Source organism: Prosopis cineraria, unplaced genomic scaffold (assembly GCF_029017545.1).
Source record: "Prosopis cineraria cultivar Desert tree isolate PC_DT_omini unplaced genomic scaffold, ASM2901754v1 PC389, whole genome shotgun sequence".
Lineage (NCBI taxonomy): Eukaryota > Viridiplantae > Streptophyta > Magnoliopsida > Fabales > Fabaceae > Prosopis > Prosopis cineraria.
This window is the reverse complement of record NW_026555716.1, coordinates 16,646-43,563: the sequence shown is the minus strand read 5'-3', so window position 1 is coordinate 43,563 and position 26,918 is coordinate 16,646. Positions and strand designations below refer to the sequence as shown.

The 26,918-nt window shown below is 33.6% G+C and overlaps 3 protein-coding genes and 1 pseudogene across 3 annotated transcripts; 2 read left to right on the top strand and 2 right to left on the bottom strand.

The window, feature by feature from the left end:
- The first annotated feature begins 270 nt into the window (after nt 1-270).
- LOC129296703 (uncharacterized) lies at nt 271-7,655 on the top strand (annotated as a pseudogene).
- Nucleotides 7,656-14,286: 6,631 nt separating this feature from the next.
- Nucleotides 14,287-16,009, bottom strand: LOC129296701 (pentatricopeptide repeat-containing protein At1g33350-like). Its single transcript, XM_054935282.1, has one exon. It carries the CDS (start codon nt 15,754-15,756, stop codon nt 14,482-14,484), a length of 1,275 nt encoding a protein of 424 aa, XP_054791257.1. The 5' UTR covers nt 15,757-16,009; the 3' UTR covers nt 14,287-14,481.
- A 323-nt stretch (nt 16,010-16,332) lies between these two features.
- On the top strand, nt 16,333-17,605 carry LOC129296702 (pentatricopeptide repeat-containing protein At4g38150-like). The gene has a single exon (XM_054935283.1). The coding sequence runs from the start codon at nt 16,433-16,435 to the stop codon at nt 17,375-17,377; it is 945 nt and encodes a 314-aa protein (XP_054791258.1). The 5' UTR covers nt 16,333-16,432; the 3' UTR covers nt 17,378-17,605.
- Nucleotides 17,606-19,537: 1,932 nt separating this feature from the next.
- On the bottom strand, nt 19,538-25,258 carry LOC129296705 (DEAD-box ATP-dependent RNA helicase 3, chloroplastic-like). The gene is made up of 10 exons (XM_054935285.1): nt 24,598-25,258; nt 24,090-24,223; nt 23,589-24,003; nt 23,202-23,300; nt 22,399-22,623; nt 21,495-21,872; nt 20,879-21,022; nt 20,679-20,774; nt 20,185-20,540; nt 19,538-19,889 (listed from the first exon to the last, which is right to left on the bottom strand). Exons 1-10 carry the CDS (start codon nt 25,057-25,059, stop codon nt 19,811-19,813), a joined length of 2,388 nt encoding a protein of 795 aa, XP_054791260.1. The 5' UTR covers nt 25,060-25,258; the 3' UTR covers nt 19,538-19,810.
- Between the last annotated feature and the right edge of the window lie 1,660 nt (nt 25,259-26,918).

The window sequence follows — 26,918 nt, the reverse complement described above, 5'->3', positions numbered from 1 at the left end:
AATGCTTTGCTTGTATAATCTTCATACCTGGCTGGTTACTCAGAACAAAGGAAGGAAAAATCTGTGATTGTTGATGAGGGCAGAGTTTTGTAACTTCATGTCGTTATTGCACGTTCATCGCGAACATTTCTCAAATCTGCATGGAAAATCTAGATCTCCCAAAACATAAAGGCTGATTTTTTGTATAGTTGAATGCAATCTCAACTACTTTTAGAACTCATTTTCTTAGCCATTGCTTTAACTTGGTTCAACTGAAAAATCAGAAAAAAGATGTTACAGTTGAAAGCAGTTCGACCGACCAATGATAAAATCATTAAGATACAATTACATCCGACTTATCCATGGATGGTCACGGCCAATGCGACAGATCGAGTGTGTGTCTGGAACTGGGAACATCGCCAGGCACAATGTTACATTGCTTCCTTTCCATTCATCGCCTATAGACATGTCTTTCTTATTTTCGGTTCTTTCTTGTTGCGGCGTTGCATGTCTTATTATTATTACTATTATTTTGATTTTTCTTTTACCATCTACTATTATTTCGATTGAAAAACTCCTTTAGATGATATTATGAACTTAAAGCCAGTGGAGTAGACGAGCGGCGTTTGGTCTGCGCCAAGTTGGATAAGTTAGCTGAGGGAGAAACAGGTAAATACCTCTACAGCAACAGGCAACAAACTCCTTTAACCATCATAATTACATAATTTACAGGCTCTGTAAACAATCTGTTCATCATTTCTTTGCTTTAATTGGTCATGACTTGTGGGACGATTCATGAGTCACACAATCACTTGAATGGTAAAATTATTAGGAACGTTGCCTCAAATTTTGACAATCTAACTATATATTATTTTCTAATATATATATATATATATATATATTCTTTTGTGACAAAATTCTTCACTGTGCAAAATCTTCTAGCAGAAACATTTGCATCGTCAGCAAGCATCCTATATGATGATCATGGTTTCCAGGCTCCCCCGCCCCTTAAGACTGTCACTGTAATTAATTATGTTATTATTTTGTACACTGATATCAAGAATTGCTTGAATTTCAGGTAATGTTATATCCCTCTTGTACAGTTGAATATATATTATTTTCAGTGCTGGGTCTTAGGAAATGGAAAAAAAGAAGTGAAAACTACTTTAAGGGGAAAATGTTGGCAGTACAAAATGTCATGCATTGTTGATGGTCACCGGCATTTCTTTAATGCTTTAGTAATTCAAGCCCGTATTCAAATGTCTGTTTGAATAGATCACAAGGGGAAACCCACAGAAGCAATTCGTGGAGGGAGGTAAATACCATTGCGGTGCTTTTGATATCTTCTTTCTCGGGGTTGTTGGTTCATCTGTTTATCGTGACACACGATTTCTTTTAAAAGTGTTTGGTAGGTTAATTTTTTTGACGATGATGTACACTTTTGGAAACTCTGGCATTATCACTCTGCTGCTGCATGCAGAGGCTCCATCAGCAGTTCATAATACCGCGTCAGCATTTAGTTCTCTCACCCCATCGACTAAAGGGAGGCATTTTCTAGTCATATGTTGCTTGAAAAAAGCTATATTCTTGGACTTGAGTGACAATGCGTGGCCGTGATGTGCCAAAGCAAGATCTTGATAACAAGTCCCTCCTTTGGTAAATAGTTATTTTATTTAAATTCTCTTTTGGTCACTAAGTTTAATCTCGTTACATGAATACATGATCTATTAGGACAAAAGGTGTTGACTACTTGATAATTCAAGGCAGCCGGGCAGTTCAGCGGCAATTCCTATTCAAGACATTCTTTCTGCATTCCTTTTTTATTTATTTTTATGATTTCATTTAAGCAATAATTTGTTTGCCTCCTAACATGTTTCTGTTCTAGTTGTTTTATGCACATATCAGTCCTCGACTCAAGGGTGTTAAAAATCATGCCCTCTTTCATTCAAATAGTACTGCACTTCAGCTTTATCCTTTGTCTTGATTCCTAATTTCAGCATCGTAGTGGATTAGTCTCTGTGTCAAATGTTGCATGTTATTTTGTATTCTAGTAATATACCATGTTTTGATCACCGATCACTCATCCAGTTATTAGCTGTCTACAATTTCATCTTTACGCACACAATAAAAGTTCTCACCTTTTTCTTTCTCTTGCTGTTCTAGCATGGGGTTCCTTTATAGATCTGGTGTTAGTGACGGTCCTCTGGTTGCTTTTGGTGGGTCTGATGGCATCATCTGAGTTCTCTCAATGCTGACATGGAAGGTGAGTAGTTTAAATTCTTTTGACGACAAAAAGTTAGCATCTATAAGTAAAGAAAAGCTACAGAAGTTATTTGTAATTAAAAAGCCCCTAATAAACTTAAAGAAAAGTTTTATCAAGTTACTATAAAATCAATCATGTTGAGATGAATGTATAAACATGCACAAAAAGATAAAATCCTTAATGATCATATGCAAGAAAAAGTGACCGTAGTATCTACTGAGGATAAGATGGTAGAAAATTATTTGAGATGAATTTGATATGTATAAGGAAAGGCCACGGGGGGCACTAGTAAGAGTAGTGAAGTAAATAGTCTTGAGTTTGTAAATAGGGACAGAGGAAGACAAAAGAAAATATTTAGGGAAGTTGTTGAATGGGATATTTTTTTTATTAACAATATACTCAAAGGTTTAGTTGTTGATAGAGCACAATGTCACAATCACATTGTGCAATCCATGTGGTTGACCCCATCTAGTGTGATAAGACTTGTTGTATAAAAAGTTGGCATCTAATATGATGCTTATTGTAATATCTATCTTGACATTATCAAAACACAGTACACAATGCTGTTAAGATAATTAGAATATTCTTATATTAGGTTATTATAACATAAGGGTTTTGAGAAAAATTAGTTTAAAAGTTTGGGATCTCAAAAAATTCTTTTTAGAAATATATTTAAACTCAAACAATAGTTAAAAATATATAAAATAGAATAATAGAAGCATGAAAACCATAATTATTACATCCAAGCTTCAAAGAGGGAATTTAGACATTTTCCAAAATGCACCGTTTGCCACAGCAGATGGCACAAAAAGGAAAGCCCTCTCGCTATGTAATGCACCAATTTTGTCATTCGACGCTCGATTTGAGCGATTCAAATGTTTACATTTAGCTTTTTGAGCTACCTAACTATTGGCACTACTTTCACAACTAAACATTTTGCCATTTAAAAAGTTAGATACTCGGACACAAAATTATCCTTTTTTCTTTCAAAACTTATCTTAAGGTGTTCAAAGCCACCAACCAAGTGCCAATAACTCTAGGACGACTTAAACTAACTTAATTAGATCATAATACACTTAATTAATAAATTATATCAACAATTACATTCCAAACATAATATGACCATTAGAACCCCGGATTCACGATGATCGAGAAGCATAGGCATAACCACATTCAACCATACCATATTTATCCATACACATATGAAAATAATAATAATGTCACTTGTACTAGCATTTTGATCTCTTATAATAATTTCATTACAAATACATCATCTTAGACTAAGATACCTATAAATCATATATTCTCATACAAATGACCCCAAAACAATATATATGATCATAAGTTGGCATAAATTTATAAATCATTCATTACACCAAACCAAAAGAGGGAGAGAGCCCTACAAACACAAGCTCCTCATGCCCCAATAGAGTCTTCCTTCTCTTTGCTCCTATCAATGCCTTTACTTATAAAATATAACTATGAGGGTGAGTCGATTACTCAATAACTAAATAATCTAATTTAACTACTCATGTGCAAGAATAATATATGTAAAGTGATAATAAAACATATGGTTCAATTATCAAATATATATATATATATATATGTATGTATGTATGTATGTATGTATGTATGTATATACATTATTATACAATCATATCAAATACATGATCAACATATCACCTTATATCCTCTGATTGAATTTATGGGCTAACAATTCAATAGAATCAAGTCCATATAAGCAAACCGGCCCAAACTCACTAATTATGGGAGACAGCCCTGGCCAAGGACACCTTTACTTATTCTTGGACTATAGATTCTCCTTCTTAAACATTAGGAGTGATGTATGCTTAATTTATCTCAACTAGTACTAAGACTTTCAAATAGGATAGGATTAAACACCAAGGCCTCTACGGTACCAATATATCATATGAATTTTACACAATATAAACCCACATCTCTAAGTAAAGTCCCACCCTTGCATAATCATCATGCTCATATAATACAATTTAACGTAGCTACATGCACATGATTATTTCAAAGCATCCATTATCAACAAGTCATACAATTTTGCAAGTACATGTACTTATGATTTTAGGTATAAATTCCTTTCAAAACCCATATATGTATAAACATATATATATATATATATATATATTCATTTCACTTCACATAATACATACTAATAATATACCAGTTCAAAAATACAATATAGTTATTTTCACAATTATCACAACCATCCAAACACACAAATAATAAAATTAAATTATTTGGTTACCTCAATTCTTTTATCACAAAAAGGATTACCATAGTAAATAGGTACTCCACAATAGTCCATTAGTTCAATGGAGCTTAATTAGTATTTAATTTATAAAATTAAACACTAATCATCAATTATAATTCTAATTAAACACTTTTTTAAACTAATTTTAGGTATTTACTATACCCAAATTTTTTCTTTAGCAAAATTAACACTTTCAACACACTCTATAAATTTCATTTAATACCTGAACACTTAATTAACATCAATCATGCATCCACATTACTCCTAATCTTTCAATTTTCACTTAGAATTTGTCCAAACCCTTAAAAAATTACTATAAAATCCTTAAACTTGGGTTAGAAGTTTGATTTAACTCCCCAAGACTCTAACTAAGCTAATAGGTTCAGTCAAAATTTAAAAGAGTAGAAAATAACACTCAAACCTAGCCTAAAATATCAAAAATTTGAATATAGGGGAAGGAGAGGGAAAATGAAGCTTACCTAAGTGCTAAACTAGTGTAAATTGATTCCAAATTGCTCTAAAAGTAAAGCCCTAGTAGTCTCAAGCTCTCCCTCATCCTCTCTCTCATTTTCTTCTATTTTTTCCTTCTAGTTTTGATGCGCACGACTATCTAATAAAAGCAAATTTTTACATATCCGCTGCAGGATATGGTGGATAGCATAGTAAGCCTCAAAATTATTTTATGCCTTACTTGATGTTCGGTTTGTATGAACTTCCATCTAATCTTCTTTTAAGGTTATCAAATGATCCAATAATCTCATTAGTGGTACAAAAATATCATTAACTTATTAATAACTCAATTTTACTAATTTACCCTTTCCAACACTAAAAATTCAAAGTTTGAAATTGAGGATGTTATACTTATAATCTTTGCAACTTGTAAGGAGGTATAAAGTATCAATCTCTTGCTTGATGACCTTTGTGGGTGCTTCTGGTGAGGTAAATCTTAGACCCCTTTAAGAACTTACACTATTTTTATTTGTTTTATTTGACTGGGTTATTGTTCTGTTTGTTACGTTTGTCATCCATGCTTTCGTAAACATATTTCTCAACATTAAATATCTGAATTCTCAAGATGTGTCGTGTGTGCTATGTCTTCTCCATGTGTAAACATATTTTTGGTATGAACCATTTCTTGGTGTTTTTTTAATCCTTTGTCTGTTCTTAATGTGATTCATGCCCGAATGCTTTTCTCTTGAAGTTGGTTATAGTAATTGTTTGCAACACCATTACATGGGATTTATGTAGAACATTTTTTGAACCATATAACCTGTAGTTGATTGGTGGATAGATGTTTTTTCATATGAAAAAAAATATGAGTAGATATCTGTTGATTCTATTGAGTATCGACTTTTTCTGCCGTGACACTGGCTGCCTTCTTACTCGCATGACAACATGTCATTTCTTGTTTCTATATGGAGGTCAAATTTGAAGTCGTTCATTTCATCTTAGAAGTCGGTTTCATTAGCTTTCCTGATGATTCCTGTATTTGGCAGGTACATGTGCGCTCATACTTTATCCTGTAGTCATCCTGGTATTCGGTGTAGATGTCTTGTTGCCTATGGTGATTCTATTAGCGTAGTTAAAAGGTATCTCTGTCTTTTTCCTTTCTTCTTTTTTACAAAGTCAACGGTGCATTTGCATATCTAACACTCTATTTTAACCTTTTTAACAGGGCAAGCAGGCTTGGGAGAGAACACCACGATGATCTAGCACAATCTATGCTGGGAATGGGCTATGCTGCTGAAGCCCCTTATTTGCATGGAATATCCAAGAGGTATGCTATATTCTTATAGCCAAGTGCACGATTATTCTCACAACTTGAATTTTGGATTAAGCTGCCTTCAATGTCCTCGATAGGAAAGTGTCATAATCATCAATAAAAATTACAAACAGTAAGTAAGTCCCACTATTTTTATAAGCCATGAACAATGTGGCTTTGCCTTTAGGTTAAATCAGTAATTCTATTCATACAACCTATGTGAAAATATGGTTAAATATACTGCCGTTTAATGTTATGCAGGTAGGAGTTTGATCTGGCAATGAAAAGCGATGATTTAAAGAGAGCTCTTAAGTGCCTTCTTATCATGAGCAACAGTGGGACATGATAATCTTGGGCTTGGTTTGAGTGACACTCTTAATTTAAAAGATAAAAAAGAAGATATGGTTAAAGCTATTCAGGGTATAGTCAAATTCGCTAAGGAGTTTTTGGATCTTATTGATGCTGCAGACGCTTCTGCACAAATTGAAATTGCGCGTGAGGCTCTTGAGAAGTTAGCCGCTGTTGGTTCAACGAAAGGTGCTATAAAAGGTCATGAATTGAGAGGATTATCGTTACGACTTGCAAATCACAGTGAATTGACACGGTTAAGTGTAAGCACTCTTAATCTGGATTCATAAACTAGAACAAGTTGCCCCTTGCAATACGAGATATGTTTTGCAGTTGAAAGAAATGAAAACCAAAGGTACATAGTAATGCAAAATAATAATAAACATGTAAAAGCATTGTTGCTTGATGTGACCTTAATAATAATAATAATAATACTAATAATAATACTCTTTAATATTTTTCCTCCATCGTAGATGAGGAATTACATCATGCATTTTAGGGCTTGGTGAATAATTTAGTCACTCTTGGCTTGGGACGAGAATCTGCACTTGCTGCTAGTCTCTTGGGCGACGACGGTCTAATGGAAAAAGCATGGCAGGATACGGGGATGCTAGCAGAAGCTGTGCTTCATGCTCATGTAAGAATTGTTTCCTGCAACTAGTTGATCCCAAGTTTAAGTAAATATAGCATAACCTTGAAAATATTTCGATGAGCATGGTTCAAGCTTGGAACCAAATGCTACAGAGAGAGGTTGAGCCTATAGAATCCCACAAAACAGATGCTACAGTCGCATTTCTTGCCTCTCTTGAGGACCCTAAGTTTAGGACGTTGGCAGAAGCAGGAAAACAGACACCAATTGAAATCTTACCTCCAGAGATGGTTTCTCTCTCTGCTCCCTTCTCCACCCAGAAAAAACCACCATCTGTAGCACAATCCCAATGAATGCTTTGAAGCAATCCGCATCAACACCAATGCCATTACTTCCTGCTACTACAACAGCGCCAATGAATGCTTTAAAGAAACCTGTATCCACAACACCAGCTTTTACAATCACAAAAGAACCTGTGAAGGCCCTAAAGCAATCTAAATCAACAGCAACATTTCCTGCGACCACAACAGAGCTCCTGAATGCTTTAAAGCGTTCAAAATCAGCGCCCCAACAGTACAACCGTGACAAAGCCAATTACCGAAGAGCAAGTGGAGAAACACCAACACCAACAACAGGAGTGCCAATGAGTGCTTTAAAGCAGACTGGATCAACACTAACAGCTCTTACTACAGCAGTGCCAATCAAGGTTTAAAAAACCGGACAGTCGAACCAGCCTCTGGTCCGGTCCGAGTGAAGCAATAAAACTAGTCCTACAGTGAACCGGTGGAAACTGGAAAAAGCGAACGATTTGCAAGGAAACCAGTTCAGGTGATCAAGTTAAAAAAAAAAAAAAAAAGACGCAGAAACCACGAAAGACGATAAAATGGAGAAAATGGCAAAAAAAAAAAAAGTTATCTTGCTTCAGACCTCTACCTTAAAAGCGTTCCCTTAGTCACCAAAGTATTAGATCTGTGTTGAGATTACCAAATTCGTAAAACTCTTATACCTCAAGTGCATACCCGCGGCTGCCAAGGGAGAAGAAGAAAGGAGAAGGGTACTGAGAGGAAAGAAAGCGAAGACGACGTTTCAGTTTTGAGTTTTGAAGTTTTGGATATTATAAAATCATAACCGTTCCTCTAACCATGTACAATTACTAGATTTAATATTATTGATTAATGATTAATTAATTCATATTGAAGAGTAGAAGAGGAGGTCGGAAGAGCTTGAAAAAGAACAAAAGAGTTGCCTGGAAGACCGAACAGCAAGGAATGAGAAAGTAAGAAGTTGAAAAAGTGAAACCACTAGGGCGTGCTAGGTCAAAGCGCAGGAAATGGTTTTTTAAATTGAAAAAAGTATATATTAATTGTAAACAGGAGAAATAATTTTTTATTATATGTTGCTCATTAAATTTGAAATATATTTTACTATAATTTAAATATCTATAATATATAAAAACATTGCAAATAAGTTTTATCAAAGCAAATAGATAATGATATACATTTCAGTTTATTTTAATATTAAATTTTAAAATTTATTAATTTTAACTATTAATTTTTTTATATTTTGCCATATTAGAAATTAAAATATATTAAATTAATAAAAAATGGTTCAATCCCAGTTCAATTATGATCAGACCATTGAACTGTGAACCAATTCCTTTATTCAATAAATGATTTGAAGTAATTTGGTTCCACACCAACATCTATTGCAACTACAACAGTGCCAATGAATGCATTGAAGCAATTTGAATCGACACCAACACCTGGAACTCCAACAATGCCAGTGAATACTATGAATCAGGCTGCATCCACAATGACATCTTCAATCACCATAGTGCCAATGAATGCCTTGAAGCAGTTTGTATCAACCCCAGCTTCAACACTAGTTAGTGATTTGCTTTCATCACCGTCTACCCCAAACTCTACTCCACTCATTAGTGATCCACTTTAATGACAGTTTACCTCTAACTCTATGCTTGCACCTCCCCAAATGGAATCAAGAGAAATCATTGTTGACAATGTTGCTCACTCTACATCTGCAACTGATATAATTCCAATTGGTAGAGGGGAAACCGTTCGAGCTGCATCTACAAGAAATTCAGCTTCACCATATGTCTTGCTACAGGTAGCGGATGCTAAGGAGAGCAGCATACGACCAATTGTAGCATCTTTGAGAGACTTCCTCGCGTGATTAGTATTCTCACTGTACCTTTGATATTTGCAAATAGGAGATGATTGTATGATTTAAGTTATTTTTTTCTTTTTTCGTAAAAAAAGCATTCCATTGAAGGAAATCTAGTAGTTTGTAACAAGCCTCTGAACTGATTCGTTACCAAGAGGAATCCTATAACACTGAAAAGCTGGTTTCTTTGTTTTTTATATTTTCGTAATTTGTAATCCTTAAATTTGATGCATTATAAATACAACCATTCTATGCATGATGTTTTTAACCCCCTAGGGGTCAGGACAAATTTACATTTTCTGCAGGTTACTTAGAATAATCATTTTTAGGTCAGAAGTTAAACTACGTATAAAATTGCAAATTATAGTGCCAAAAACATTAGAGTAGAGTAAAATGACCCATTAAAAGATAAGTGTTTGTTAGTCAATATGTCATGTGATACTTGATGGATTAACGGCCTGTGTCAAAGAAAATACACGTTACGTGTGAAACTTGTACTTCTGAGGATGTGAAGTTGGGCTAGCTAATAATATTCTAGATCCAACCTTGTTGGAAATGCGTGTTAGTGGAGTATTCCGGTCAACAAGGCTAAGATGAACTAAGATTCATTTTGATCAATTTCGAAGATATGGGATGAAGTGTTAAGTACTCAGATTTAAAGAGGGAGCATGTTAGCAGCAACTAGTATTAGGGTGCCCTGATCTGAAATTAACATAGGCAACACCAGAATTATAAGCCTGGTAATTTCTAATGCCAACAATCATGATTGACCACTAAACATTATGTCATTTTTCATGTCATCCTGTGATATTTTGCCACACAGAGGACTTTTTAGTGATTAAATCCTTACTTAGACTTCTGTATGATTTTCCCTAAAATAAATGAGATAGTTCAGGAGGGCAACTAATAAAGACGATGTCTCATTAACATTCTCAGGAGGCCAACTAATAAAGACGATGTCTCATTAACATTCCTTCTCTAATTACACAACGTAGATGACAAAACAAAATCTAAGAGTTCAACACCAGACTTGATAAAAGTACGAAATGGATTACGTAACACACAACACAGAAACACCATCTACTTACTATGAAGTATGATACTCGTTGATGAATACAACTTCTATTCTGGGCCCGTGGCAAGATCATGCCAAGCATTCGCATTAACTAGTTGATTCTCCTGATCTGATTAACAGCAAGGCAATAAATAGATGTTAAAGTCAAGAAAAAAAAATTGTTCAACCCTAATTTTGATAATAATAAAATAAAAAAATTTTGTATTTTACAAATTTAATTAACATATATTAATGGTTTACAAGGAAGTTCATCTTCACTGCTTTAAATTTCTGGCTTTTGGCCTTTTTCCCAAATAAGCATGCTTATTTCTAAACAAGTGCCTTGTTCTCAAATACCTACGGAATACTAAAACTAAATAATATAATTCTGGCCAAGCCCGACAGGTTAACCTGAATTTGTCCAAAAAAATTAAGAGCCAGGCTTATGAAAAAAAATACATTTTTATGTTCGGGCCGGCCTAAGTAGGCATGAAAAAATTCAGTCTGAGGCTAATAGGGTTTGGCCTGAATACCTGAACAAAAAAAATATAAAATATAAGAAATGTTAATTAATTCTTTAAGTTTTTAGTTATTTTATGCTAAAATGCCATATATTTGAGTCCTATATATTATTTAAGTATCAAAAAATATTTTTATATTTTTTATAAAATAAAATAATTAATTTTGAAGTAAAAAATTAAAAATAATTTTAAAAATAAAATTTGAATATTCAGGTCGGGCTTGACTATTTGGACTTTTCAGGAAATTGGGACTGTTTGGGCTTATTCAGGCCTAATTCCTAGCTCTAACTAAAGCAACTATAGTATTCTTTTTTTATCTATTTCTCTCTTTAAATTTAAGTATTTGATTTGATTTTAATTTTTTAAGGACATTTTATATTGATTGGAAGGTATCTCAAGTTAAGCAAGACTCAAAAATCAAATTATGAAAGCCTTTGGCAGTTACTTGAAATGGATCCTTATTCCAAAATAAGCATCACTATTTCAAAATAGCTTATTCCTTTGTCTTGCTCTTATTCCTAAGTGTCCACATGTTACCTATTCTGAAATAGCTTATTCCAAAATAGTCTTGCCTTATTTTGAAATAGTAAAGCTATTCATAATACATTTCTCATTACTACTTATTCAGAAATAGCTTATTTGAAAACAACCTCACTTATTTTCAAATAATGAACTTTAGATCAATAAATCATATTTCTCTTCCGCTATAAGTTCTTTACTTTAAAATAACCTCTCAGCATCTTTGTTTAGATTATTTTTTACTATTTTGAAATAGCATCACTTATTTTGAAATAATCATGCTGTTTGATGCTCTGTTCCTCACGAGAAAAACAGGGGTTTTTGAAACTTTCCCAATTCCTTTTCTTTCATTTTTGAATTCCTTATTCTATAAGAACCCTACTCAAGAACTTGAAGCTTGCAAGCTCCCTTTGCTGTCTCCATTTCTCATAATCAATTGTGAAAATTCCTTCCCTTAAAAGATCCACCACAATCCCCTGACTCTACTTCCCTTTCAAATACTGTGGAAGCTTGACATATGAGAGACTTACCAGTGATTGGAGGTCAAATAAAGGAGGGAGCATCAAATTCACTAGCGATTAGGAAGCCAAAGGGCCTTGGTGAAGTGAATAGTGATGGGAAGGATGAAGAGATTCACCAATGAAATTGTGGACGAGGGAGAGAAGGGGAGACAACGAGATCTTTTTTGGGCCAAAGGCATGACGAGTTCAAGCATAAAGAAAGGGGGTGATATGTCTAATGATAGAGCTATGAATTCAGGCGGATTGGGCCTATTCGAGCTCAGCTCCAATAAGCTTAGACCCAAACAAGCCGGACTCCCTAAAAAGCCTGAATAGACAAGTTCGGCTCGAATACTCAAATTTTACTTTTAAAATTATTTTTAATTAATTTTTTACTTTAAAACTAATTATTTTATTTTATAAAAAATTTATAATATATTTTTTATACTTAAATAATGTATAGGACTCAAATATATGGTATTTTAGTATAAAATGACTTAAAACTTAAAGAATTAATTAATATTTATTATATATTATATTTTTAAAAAATAATTTTTTTATTTAGATATTTGGGCCTGCTCGAATAACCCTGAAGATAACAAAAAAAATTTTTCTATGCTCAGCCCTAAATTTTTTCTAATAAGTTCAGGCTAACCCATCAAATTTGGCCCAAATTACCGGCTCTATCTGATGACAAGGTAGAAAGAAGGGGGATGAGATTGTGAGATGGAGACACACAATTGCCAACTCTTCAAATTTGTGGGCCCTACTTGCTCCCTCAATGTTCATTAGCATCAATTTAAAGATATGATACTAGGTGATTCATTTTTAAAGTTTAAGGGGTTAATTGAATTAAAGTAGAGTTTTAGGACACTAAGTATTTTTAAGAGTAAAATTTAGGGGAAAAAATAAATTTTAACCTTTAAAATTACATAAACTTCCTAATTGTTTTAATAACCTACATTTTAATCTAATTTTTAATAAATATTTTAATTTAAAATACTTAATTTTTTATTTATAATTATATTAAAAATTTTAAAATTATTAATTAACCTTGTAATCTAAATGTTTACTCTATCTCCCCCAATTTTTAAAAATTTAAATAATTAACTATAATAATATTTAAATTTAAATAAATAATCCAATACTGTGTTAAAATTAATAAAATTTAAAAAGACAAACTTAAATCTTATTAACTAATTTATTTCTTGTCATATTAAATTTCTATTTCATTAATTTTTTATATACGGATTTGAAATATTATTTTAACTAATTTATATATTTAATTTTTATAAAAAATATTGAAAATATAAGTTTATATAACTAAAAATATTTTAAATATGAAAAAATGCATTAACTTTGTTTTTTTAGTAACGTGAATGAATTTTAGATAATAAATAAAGAATATTTGGATCAATACATGTAACTTAATGGTCAACTAATAAGTGTATGAATGAAAATAAAATTATAAAAATACAAGAGAAGTTTGTGTTTGTCATTATTAATTATTAATTTTAAAGGAAGTTCACATATGGTTTAAAAATGAAAAAAATATATTTTTAATTAAGATAAAATAGAGAGAAAATCAGTGTATTTTACTGTAAAATAAAAATATCTATTACTTTATTTTTGAAAAAATGTAACTATTTGTCCCTTTAATTTTAACATATTTTGGTATTAGTTTATGCATTTTTTTTATTGCTCTAAGTACATTAAAATTTATGTATATGTTAGTGCTTATATTTTTAAACATGACTATAAGGAGAGAGAAAAAAATCAAACATCATTAAATCATACCCTGTTCGGTGCAAAATATAAAATACTTTTAACTATAATTCAAACACTACTAGAATTCAGTTATATTCTTGTTTTTAGTTATAAATATTATATTTTTTTTCTTTTTACCTTTTTTCTCAATTGTCAATAATAAATTAAATTAGAAGGGACAATTTTTTTTTAATGAAGTACTATAACACGAGAAAGCGTAAACCTAGTTGTAGATTAATAAAATTTTAACTATCATAAAAAGTGAGAAAAATATAATAATTACTAATAAGATTACACAACAAACCAAGTTAATAAATACAAGAGTAAAATAAAAAAAATTTAAACACCTACTAAGTATTTTATATTTTGAATCAAGATAGTTGAGAAAAAACGTCTTATCATTTCAGCCAGAGGGAGTAATTCTTAAACACAACAACAGCCAGGACAAATAGGCAAAAAGGCTAATAATCATTTTACTCATACAATGTTCAACTTATTATGATCTTGTCAACTCAACAATAAAATCAATAGAATTATATACACATCAGCATGTCCAATTCTGTCAATGATAATAAGAATTAACGTTACAACAAATAAAATTTAAGAAACTTAGAATAATGAAAAAAATATAGAAACTAATATCAAATAAAAGAGTAAAAGTATATGAACAAATAATTATATATATTTTATTTTTCAATGGTATATTCGTAAATTTCAAGTTCGGACAAAACTGGAGCCCCTGGCCTTTCTCACGTTGGCATCAATCATCAATTGCCTCAGCCTTTCAGCCTCTTCCCACTTGTGCCTCAAAACATACAAATCGGATATGAGCGTATACATCCCTCCATCATTTTCAGGTCTCACCATCCTCAAGACCTGCCCAATCACTCTCTCAGCCATCTCAAATTGCCCATGCTCCTTGCAAGCCGACAAGAAAGATCCCCATACAACAATGTTTGGTTCAAGCTTCATTGATTTGATTATCTCGTAAGCTTCCTCTAGCTTCCCTGCTTTCCCAAGCAAATCAACCACGCATCCATAATGTTGAATCCTTGGTTCTAGCCCGCACCTCTGGATCATCTTGAAATACTCATGTCCCTCCGTGACTAAACCAGCGTGAACACAAGCACTGAGCACACCTGTAAAAGTCAGTTCATTGGGTTTGATTCCCGCTAGCTGCATCTTCTCAAATATGGCTAAAGCTACTTCGCTGTACCCATGTTGAGCGAAGCCGCAGATCAGTGAAGTCCAAGATATGACATTTCTTTCCTGCATCAGCGCAAAAACATGGGAAGCAAATTTCAAACACCCACATTTAGCGTACATGCTAACTAGGACGGTACCCGATACCACACTCAAGTCCCATCCATTCTTCATCATGAAACCATGAACAGATTTTCCGGCTAATAATCCAAGAGAGCCCATGTGGGTACAGACTGATAAAACTGATGTAGTAGTTATTTTATCCGGTTTAACTCTCTCATGCCCCACCATACGTCGAAAGTGTGATAAACCTTGTTCATAATATCCATTATTCGTGTAAGCAGCAATCATGGCAGACCACGAGGCCACGTCCCTGTGCGGTATTTTCTCGAAAACTGACCGTGCTCCTTGGATATCCCTTCGCCTTGAATATCCAGTTATCATCGTGTTCCACGATATTGTATTTTTCTCGGGCATTTCGTCGAACAATAGGCAAGCATCCGCGAAGGAAGCGGCGATATAGGCGTTCAGAAGAGATGTTGCCACATAAACGTGAGAGCTAAAGCCAAGCTTGACGATATGGGCATGAAGGTGACGAGTGATGGCGGCGTCCTGCAGAGGAGTACAAGATTTTAAGGTGAAGAGAATGCAGAAGCTATCAAAAGGGACCCCATTGCGGTGCATTTGAGAGTAGAAATGTAGGGCTTTCCGAGGAGAGGAGACATTTCTCAAAGCTATTGCCCATGAACTCAAATTTCCAACAAACGACGACACTGAGTGATTCATATGTTACGTTCAATATTCAGGCTGACAAAATTTATCATCTGGAGAAACATCACTGCTAACGGATAAACAGCCTGATCTGCAATATGAAGAAAAAAAATGCCATTCTTGAAGGCTCGAAGTTAAGTTGAATGAGAAGTGCAACTGTTAGCGGACGCTGGCGATGGATCACGTAGGGGTGACCCGGGGCCTACTGGATGCGGAGGAGTTCTGAGAGATTGCGAAGGCAATGTGGAGGTGAAGGAAAATCGGTAAAAAATGCTACTGTAGACTACAGTCTGTGGTTTTTATTAAAGATATTTTTAAAATATTACAATATCATTTGATCAAATAATTATCAAAAGGATTTATCACCCAACATTTTCTTTTTAATTCTTTTCATATGAGATAGTATATGCCTCGACAATTAGAACAGAGGAGTAGGGTTTCAACTTTCAAGTACAGCATTATTAAATATTGAAATTATTTATATTATTAAATTAAGTTTATTATTCACAATTTATGAAGTATCTGGATTTATATATTATATATTTTTTTATTGATGATAATAGAAAAATTAATAGTATTTGGCGTCCGGGGCCGAATCTTCCAGAAGCATTAGAAATCGAAGCAAGCATGGGAAGAGGGAGAGCTTGACAGAGGGAAGTGACTGAGAGAGCACCCACGAGAGAGCATATCAATGGCTTTCAGTGGAAAAGTCACCGTCTCCGCTATATGTCGTGCTCTAATCTTCGCCAATAACCATAGCAATATTTCCTTTGCCTCCTCTTTCTTCTGTAATCACCTCCCATGCAGATTTTCTGCATCGCCTTTGCCTTCCTCTGCATATCATTTCCTTAAAATCGCCAATTTCAGCAATACTAGTACTAGGCTGTTTTGTAGTTCTGAAGCCAACCCCGCCAAGAAGAAGTTCGACACCAAGGTCAATTTTTCTCTATCCGATTCTGACTCTGAGAGTGAAAATGAGGACGATTCAAAAGATGCCCGGAAAGAAACTGACAAGAACAGGAAGCTGCCGCCGCCTTATGACCCCTTTAATAAGAAGCCGCCGATAGAAGAGCCCAAGGATCCGAAAGATTTGCAAGAGATTTTCCACAACATGAGAAGCGGTGACGGATTGTTAAATCACGCAGTCAAGATGTTCGACGCATTGTCCAAAGACGGTCTCACCCACGAGGCTTTGGAGCTGTTCCGTCAGATAAAAGACAAGGGTCAAATGCCCGACGTGGTGGCTCACACGTCCATCATCGAGGCCTATGCTAATGCTGGTCAGCCCAAGGAGGCTCTCAAAATTTATATGCGCATGCTGGCTTCTGGGGTGTCTCCCAATGCTTATACCTACACCGTTCTTATCAAGGGGCTTGCTTCTGATTCCAAGTTTTTGGGAGATGCCAAGAAGTATGTGTTGGAAATGATGGAGAAGGGCATGAAACCCAATGCTGGGACCTACACCGCCGTGTTTGAGGCACTGGCTAGGGACGACAAAACGGAAGAGGCAGGAGAGTTTTTGGAGCAAATGAAGGCCAAGGGATTTGTTGCCGATGAGAAGGCTGTGAGGGAAGTTCTGAGTAGCAAGAGGGGTCCCATTTTCAGAACCGTCTTGTGTATTCTTTTTGGCCGGTAACTAGCGAACGTCTCGGTATGGTCACAGCGGGTTGTTTGAATTTTAACTGAGATAAGAGTTGTGTCACCCGCAGTATTGTTTTCTGGGTTCTTTGTTTTGGACGCATGCTTTTGTTGATTTGCAGTGGGTAACCTTGTTTAAATTACTTTCAGCCATCCTATTCTAGGTCGAAAAGCATTTAAATGCGACAAATACTGACCAGCTTGGCCGCGTCGTTCTTATTCTTGACATCTGCCACGTCTACTTATGGAACGTTGGCAATCACTTAATGATACAAGCCCTGCAATTTGAATGAAAGAAAAACTGCATCAGTGTACTTAATAATGAATACTCATATTTGGTACTTTATCTATTCCATTCTCGAGCTGCACATCTAAAATGCGAGAGCTTAATTCGTTAAAATGAATCTCCTAGTGCGAACCTAAGCATGGATGCCAATTTACGTGAAGTTCAAGGTAGACTATAGTGTTTATGTTTCATGGGAAGTGTGACTATGTAGATATAGATTGAGAATATGAGCCAACCCTGGTCATATTAATTGGTCCATATAAATTAGGAATAATATACATTAAATAGAGTTCAACTTATTTTTATATGGTTGAAATTTCAACCCTTGAGAATTAGTGGGTTAAATGGACTAACTTGTCAACTCATTTTATTTTATTTTTCAATTTATTTTTTATAAATTTTTAAAAATACACCTAAATAAAAATGATGATAAGTTTTAATATGATATTCCTTCATGTTATGATTCATTTTAAATACACTAAAATGTTAACCCATATATTTATATAAAATATGTGAATTAAGTCAACCAAATCATGACCATCTATTTATCAAATGTCGTGAATCTACAATATTCCTCCATTTTTTATATTTTTATTTTTAAAAAAAAAATAATATGAATTAAATAGGCCAATCCTAACTCATTATTGTTATTCCATATGGTTTACAAGTTATTTGGTTTGGACCAAAAAAAAAAACTTGCTTTTATTTGGGTCAATTTGTTTAACCTAACCCAACCCATGTGACCAATTATTTGGGCCAAATCATATAACTTGACCTATATTTTCAACTCTATGTAAGTATGTATACAGACAAATGTGCATATATTTCAAAATTAATTCATATAGGTTGCTCATCTTTAAGTATCTAAAAGGATAAAATAGCAAATTTAACCAACAACTATTTTTTTCAAAAGCATTGAGTAACTTATATTATTAGGTAATGTGAAATAAATCTTTAACTTTGAAAAACGAAGCATTCAATAGCTCACCATTAACTTCACTCAATGGATATTATGTGTGGCCCACAAATGACATGTGGCATGCCACCTCATCAAGTGTAAGAATGAAAATTTAGTCACAAATTACTTTTTTAAAAACATTAGATAGCCTTTATTATAAAAAAACAAACCATCTAAATGTATAAATGGTGTTTGAAAGATAAGAAGATTAAAAAGATTGACGTATTATGAGTCTCATAAATTTAAAAATAAATGGTGTTTGATTAAAATTAATGACAAGGTATTGGATGATCTATTTTTTATGACAAAAACTATCCAATACTTTTTAAAAAATAATTTGTGACTAAATTTGCACTGCCACTTATCATTTATAAGTCTCACATAATGTCTGTCGAGTGAAATCAACAATGAGTTATTGAATGTATAAATTTATTTAAAATTAAAAATTTATTTTACACATAGTATAGACTATCCGGTGCGCATAGAAAAATAACGTGACCAAATTTGCACGCTTATTCTATTTAAAATTAATTTCATGGTGAACCTGTAAAGTATATAGTAAAAGTTTAAATTGAAAAAATCTCTTATATTTTATTCTGATCTGAACATTTTTATGTTTAAAATCGATTCAACGTTGACATTTAAAACAATTTTTCTGAATTTTAGATTTTAATAAAATGGTTTTGTTTTTGTTATCCAACCCAATTCAATCTTTTTATTTATTTTGATTGCAGTTGTATCTAAAGCTACTTCCGTATAAAATATAATTATAACCTAGTGCCAAAAGTCTAAATAAACAATATCCAGTCTCACCATCTAAACGTTTCTTTACAATCATACCAGCTCTTAACGGTCCATCCATTCATGCATGGTTATTCCTTTTTTTTTTTCCCTGAACCATAAGAGATTTAACGAGATTAAACACATTAGTAACATATTAATTGGGAAGGAAACACGGGATCGTACATAATTGCTGTTCTTGCTAAATATCACAAATACAATACAAATGATAACTTTAAATCCCGCGTGAGAGGGAATGAACTCCAAGGCCAAAAATGGAGACACCCGTTCCACTGACGGCAAATTAACGCTAATTCTGTAATTCTTCCAGCGAAGCATCTTTTAATTTCCTGAACCTATTTGCCCCCACTGGCATGGTGACCTATAGAATGGCGAAACAATAAATTTTAGAAGCCTCGTTTGTTGGGACATTCAGATGCACGATGTCCAGGTTGCCCACAGTTAAAACAAGCCCCTCCAAAGCCTCTGCAATGAAATGAATAACAATTAGCCAAATTTAGGTCTTACTGGGTTCCCATAACTCAAGCAAGAACAAAATTACCAAATAACAGAATTATAAGCAAAGAAATAAGTATGCCATCTCTCTTCTCAACCAAACCCCTAAAACCCACCCCCAGTTTTTCCTTTACACAGATGTCAACATTTTCCTCGTATATTGAGGATAAAACATCTGTTGGATGGAGGGAATGCTTTCTATGAGAGGTACAAAATAAAGCATACCTTCAGAAGGGGCAGACTAAAATGTCAGGAGAAATCATACCTGTCTGACGATGGAGACCTGCTTGATCTTCTACCTCCAATTAGCCAATCATCCTCGTTGCTTCTTGCCTTTTGAGACCAGCTATTGCCATTTCTATAACTTCGACCACCTTTCCTATTTGAATCAAACAATTCATCAAAGCTTCCACTGTTTCTTGACTTTTGAGACCAGCTATTGCTGGTTCTAAAACTTCGACCGCCTCTTCTATATGAATCACCAAATTCATCATCAGAATCAAAGCCCCCTTCTCTCCGTGAGGTTTTAAAACCTCTCCGATCCCTAGAACCTCTACGATCTCTGTCAGAAAACTTCCCATAGAAATCACTTGGTGGCCCATCATCTTGCAAAGGAGGCAACTGCTAGCACAAAGAATGCATTATTCAGAGAGGCAATACGCTGGTGCCCAATTATGTTTGCCCCCGGGGGGGTGTTTTAATGTGGTATTTTGATAAAGAGTTTATTAGAAGAACATAGCAATTAAATGTATAATTTACCTTAGTGATCTTAGAAATAGTGTTGCCAGGTGGTATTTCCTTATTCAGTAACTCCTTTGCAATCTCCTCTGGAAGATCGAATACAGCCCCCTGAACCTGATGATCAAAACATCAAAAAAGTTGAACAGTTTAGGAGCACATCAATAGACAGACACAAATTCCTAACGAGACAAGCACCAAGAAGAACTACAGAAACAAACCCTTTCGTCTGCAATTATATGTATTTTTCCAACTTCATCAGCAGCTGGAGAATAGACATCAGAAAGAAACCCAGTGACTGATCTTGCAGAAAAAAACCTTCTAGAATCTCCTTGATCTCGAGTCAGTTGTAATGTAACCCATCCCTGCAATACCGATGATAGTTTCAACGAGCTAAATAGTTAATATAATTCAGTCAACAGATATATGTAAGATAAACTAAAAATTAAGCATGCAGCACATTGGACTTTTTCAGACTAAAACCAAAGTACTTGCATCCAGATAGAAGTCAAATGCAGTTTAAAAAAAAGATCCACATGACATAGACAGCATGAAACATCTTCAGGCCAAGCATTATGACCACCATAGATTAGTAGATCCCCCAAGATTAGATGTTCTGTGCATTGAAGAAAACATTGTTCATTATACTGGTTTTGGAAGTTCTCAAATAAAAGTATGCAGAATATTGGAAAGAAAGACAAGAAGAAACAGGGAATTATTGACTTTGACAAGCTGGCTAAATGAAAGCAATGCAAAGTATAGTTCACTTTAAACAAAAGTGCCAGCTATAAGATTGTAAAACGTTAGCTTCAATGTAAACAAAATCCTCTAAACTACCTGCTCATGATTGATAAGAGATCGTGATGAGGGAGGTTTTGAAAATCCACTCAGATGTGCAAGTGCAGCTGCAAGGGCACTTGTTCCTTGTTCCTCAATCAATTTTTGTGCAGTTGGGGTGAAAAACTCAATGGACTCAGGATGAACTCTATTAAGTGTGGCAACCACTTGGTCAGCTGATGATTCCAAAACATCACCTATAGCTGGTGGTGTAATAAATTCGAATTTACAGCCTACATCACGCTCAAGAGATCTAACTGTTCTCCTCTGGCTACTGGTGTACATCAAAAGCGCAGTACCTTCCTTTCCAGCACGCCCAGTACGACCAGAGCGATGTACAAACGTCTCAGGGTCATTCGGAAGTTCATAGTGAATAATCTGAAGAAAAAGGCCACAACAGCTTATCACTAACCCAAGGAAAATATAAGGGCTTCTACTTCAAATACAAATCAAACACTTGCCTGATTGGAAGCAGATTAACTTTAGTCAGAAAGAAGACAACATATTTTTTGGATTAACTTATACATTAGATATAAACACATATATTATCAAATAAAAAAACTTAATTCGTCAATCAAATGAAAAAATCACAGTGAAATTACAAATAGGACTAAAATATAGAGATGCATGTTTGTGTGTGTAACATAATATAAAGGTCAGATGCAGCGAAAATCCCCTCAAAGTAAAACATAGATAAGCCAGGAACAGACCAAAACGCACTATATAGCACACACACATATATATATATATAGACTCAAGTGGTTGGGTCTATGGCCTCAAACTTCAGACTAAGCTGGTAAAAAATCATGAAAAACTGGTAGAATTTGGAATAGACATCAAGCAGAACCAAGACCAGCGATTGACTATTTAAGACATGAACCCCCAAGCATCCTATTGAACTTACCAGATCAACATTAGGAATATCAAGTCCACGTGCTGCCACATCAGTGGCAACAAGAACTGTGAATTTCCCTTGCCGAAAGCCATTCAATGTTCTCTCTCTCTGATGCTGAGATATATCGCCATGCAGTGCCTCAGAAGGTATGCTATTTGTCAATGCCAATGATACTTCATCAGCATCCCTTTTTGTCTGGGTAAAAACAATAGTCTTTCCACCCTTTGCATAAACCTACTTGCCATGATAAAATGATAACATGACCAACATTAGCATTTAAATTAAAAATAGAAAATAATTAATCTAGTCAATCTAGTATATTTGAATTCACAACATAAGTCTATTAATATCAAGGTGTAAAAGTTTGGCGACAATTTTTAAAAGGAAGATATGTAAAAGTTAGACATCTAGACATTTACTTGAGAATGCCTTTGATATGTTTAAGAGAGAATACACTAACACGTGTAAAAAAAGTCATATGAGATAATTAGAGTTTCGTGAAGCATATTTCCGATGAGAATGATAATCCAAAGCTTGATTAGCATACACGATTGTCTACATCATGAAAGGGAATCTCTCAAACGAGTAGGTAATCTGCAATATTCAGTCATCTCTTAAAAGTTTAAACATTACGGTCCAAGTTTTATACTCATTCTCATTTCAATAGATTTTGAATTTAACGACTAGAAATAAAAGTAAGTTAGCAGCATTCAACGTTACTTGACACGATAAATAATTCATCAGGCTTGTAAATTATAGCTGAATATCAAGGATTTAAAAAAGAGGGGGGAACAGCAAACTGCAGATCTTACAGTTATGAGATCAGAAAGCATTGTCCGCTTTGAAGTAGCAGTGGCTGATATTGCATAAAGTTTGATCCCTTCCGCAAGTTTTTCCTCTTCTTCACCAACCTATTGAGAAAAACAAATAGAGTCACAATCATTATTCTTCTTTTCAGATGCAGAGCATCAAAAACATGTTTTAACTTTTACGCAATCCATATTGGTACAAGACTTGTTGTAACTTTCATTCTACAAAACTCAAATTACTTCTCAAATATCTTCCTCAAGCTACATAGGGTGAGGAACTAACCTACGAGATATGGAGAAGTTTTGGAACGGATGAAAAATAGGGTAATAATATGTTGCACCACTATTACCAGTATTTTTAAAATGGAGGCAAAAATAAAAATAAGTTACCAAATCAATTGTCAACGGATCGTGTAAATATTTCTTGGCAAGTTTCTTCACCCAGCCAGGCATGGTTGCAGAAAAAAGCATGCTCTGCCGTTCAGATGGTAATTTCTCTAAAATTACTTCTACATCCTCCTCGAACCCAACAGCAAGCATCTGATCGGCCTCATCAAGGACCAAATACTTCACTTCACTCAGTTTAAGACTGTTCCCATTAATTAGGTCAATTATTCTACCAGGTGTTCCAACCACTACATCAACACCACGAGAAAGTGCATTTTGTTGTGTAACATAAGAAACGCCCCCATAAACACAAACTGTGCTCAAATAGGGTGCAGATTCTTTTATCTCTTTCTCCACTTGCTTTGCTAGCTCCCTGGTGGGTGCAAGGACCAATACTTTGGGCAGACGACCAGATCGTCTGTAAGAAACCAAAAAGTGTATGATATGCATGAATTGAGTCTGAAGTTATAAGCCTTATAATGCAAGAATCGTAATGATGAGTACCTCAGGGAGATTCTTTGTTCATCGTCAGTGAGCCCTCTAATAATTGGAATCCCAAATGCTAGTGTCTTTCCAGTCCCAGTCTTCGCTCGGGCAATAAGATCTCGACCTTGGAGGGCCGGCACCAAAACAGCTCTCTGATCACAAATTGTAGGTTTCTTGTTACAAATTTATTTGAAGTGGAGTAATTCTAATTCATGAACTTATAATAATGGAGTTTCTTTAAAGAAGGAGGAGGAGAAGGAGGCTTCTGGGCTACAAAATTTACCAGAAACTATTAGATGTGATGAACATCTTGAAATGAACATACTAAGCTATCAAAATGTGGGGTTCAACATATTTATGACACTAGAGGTCTAAAGCTAGAATATCTGGGTGACTTATCGCAACTCCGCTTCTTCGTGTAAAGAAGTATATTAACGATAAGGTTACGCTGTTATAGATAATTAAAAAAATCACGCGATGGAAAGAGAGAACGATATAGTATCAGTGGCGAAGTGAAAAACAACACCTGAATGGGGAAAAGATGATTGATCCCACGTTGCTGGAGTGATTCCACAAGGCGCGAAGGCAAGCCCAGCTTGGAAATGTCGAGCTCCTCCTCGTTGCCAACATCTGAAGAAGCCTCGGTTTCAGAGTCATAGCCATAGTCATCGTTTTCAGTAGCATCATCCAGAGTTTCTTTGTCGGAAAAACCCCGACCTAGGCCCTTGAACGCTTCTTCGCTCAGAACGGAAGAATTGGGCGTGGCAATCGAAGAAGGAACAAAGCTACCTCTAGGTTTAGCCCCACTCTTGAAATTTCCGCTACCATTGTTACTGAGGTGAGCTCTCAGAACGTTGTTAAAGTGGGACTTGTTGTCAGAACATTGGAACGAAAGGGAGGTGGTAGCACCCGTTGTTGTTGTAGCTCTTTTATATAGCTCCAGAGACGGAGTCTGGTATATAGACGAAACGCCTATTACAGAAGACATTGTCTCTTGAAAACAAAAAGGGTTGGTCACTTGAATATCTAGGAACCAGCAAGTATTCACTCAAATTCTAAGAACCGGAGAAGGGAAGACTCGGGGGTGAAGGAAGCAAAAGATGGAAGAAACGGCGGGGACAGCGAGAATGTACTTCACTTCACAGGGATAGGGCGCAAGAGTGTAAAGAGAGGATAAGGCCACGCCCTTTCACGAACGTATGGCCTTTCAGACCTCTACCTCGAGGGATATTTATTAGATATTTGAATCGGTCGGGTTTTCTTCTTGGGTTATTGCCCATTAAGCGCCCCATCCATAGTTAGGGTGTGTTTAATTTTTAATTTACCAAACATTCATTTATTAAAAATTTATTTGATAAAAATTAATTTAATAAAATTTAATTATTATAATAATTTTTTATTTAAAAATATTTTTTAAAAATTAGTTTAGTAAATTAAAAATTATTTAAATTATGATAGTAAAATGTACTTTTGAATGTACAATTATTAAAAAAGATATTAATTTATGATGGTTTATAATTTTTATTATATAAATATATATATTTAAAATATTTAAAAAAAATATAATAAAGATTTTAAATAATATAAAATTTTATATATAATGCAAAAATTTAATCTTTAATTATTTATACTTTTTCATTTATAATTTTAAAAAATGTAATAATTTTTATTACACATTAATGTTAAAAATTAATATGATTAATTATTTAATTTATAATGTTAAAAAAATTAATATTTAATTATTATTATTTAAATGACAACTATATTTTTAATAAATTAATTATTTTTTAAATAAAAAAAAGAAAGTAAAATAATATCTACATTTCAAACCACATTTGAAATCAACAAAAAAAATAAAATTTTAAAATTTACATTTTAAATCCATTTCAATCCACTTTCTGAAAGTCATTTTGCCTTCTAAAAAATTACTTAAGCAACTTTTAAAAAGTCATTTTGTCTTCTAAAAAATTACTTAAGCAACTTTTAACATTTTAAAAGTTCATCCCAATATTAAATGAGAGAAAACCAAAAACACCCTCAATATTTATTCCCCACTAAATTGAATGTTTGTTGCACGCGCTATTAACAAAAAGAGATAAGTGATGATGATTTTTAGATACATTAACAATAATAATATTTTATAAAATAAATTTATGTTATAAAAAATTAAATCATTTGATTTTTTCAGCTGAAATTATTTTATATTTACTTATAATAAAAAATTATTAATTTTAAAAATTCTAATATTTTATATATAATTATTCATAGAATTTAAATTCTTATTCATTATTATAAAATTTTATGGTCTTCGCATCTCCAAATTATGATATTCTTCCTGTTTACGGTATCAAATTATTTTCAGAAAATATTCAATATAATTTTTTAAAATAATAGAAATTTATTTCTTTAATATTTTAATTATTTAAAAAATTAAATAAATAGCATAAAATATTGAAAAACATTTAAAAAAGTTATTTTTAACATTACAAATGAACATAATAATTGATGATAGATAAATGATAAGTCACATATACTTCTAATTAGCAGGGGAAAAGGGAATGGCAGTGATATTTTGAATTTTTTTTTTCAACGCCGCAAGTGAAAATAACAATTGATTGAAAATTATGCGACAAACTTGTCCAATTTGTTAGATGATATCAAACATATTTTTAATTATTTTTATTTAATTTATTTCTATCTATATTTTCTTCCTAGAATCTGATAGCTTCCATTAAAAATTTTAGGATGAGTAAGTTTTATATATATATATATATATATATATAAGTTAAAGTATGTTTTTAGTTCTCTAATTTTATATAAAGTTTTAATTTTATTCTTTAATTTTAT

Excerpts from the sequence above, each read along its gene's own strand:
- LOC129296705 (XM_054935285.1), bottom strand. The coding sequence starts at position 25,059 with ATGTCTTCTGTAATAGGCGTTTCGTCTATATACCAGACTCCGTCTCTG. Across the intron at positions 23,301-23,588 it reads ATCCGTTGACAATTGATTTG|GTTGGTGAAGAAGAGGAAAA; the intron begins GTAACTTATTTT and ends TTTTCTCAATAG. Across the intron at positions 21,023-21,494 it reads CTCTTATCAATCATGAGCAG|GGATGGGTTACATTACAACT; the intron begins GTAGTTTAGAGG and ends TCGGTATTGCAG.
- LOC129296702 (XM_054935283.1), top strand. The coding sequence starts at position 16,433 with ATGGCTTTCAGTGGAAAAGTCACCGTCTCCGCTATATGTCGTGCTCTA.
- LOC129296701 (XM_054935282.1), bottom strand. The coding sequence starts at position 15,756 with ATGAATCACTCAGTGTCGTCGTTTGTTGGAAATTTGAGTTCATGGGCA.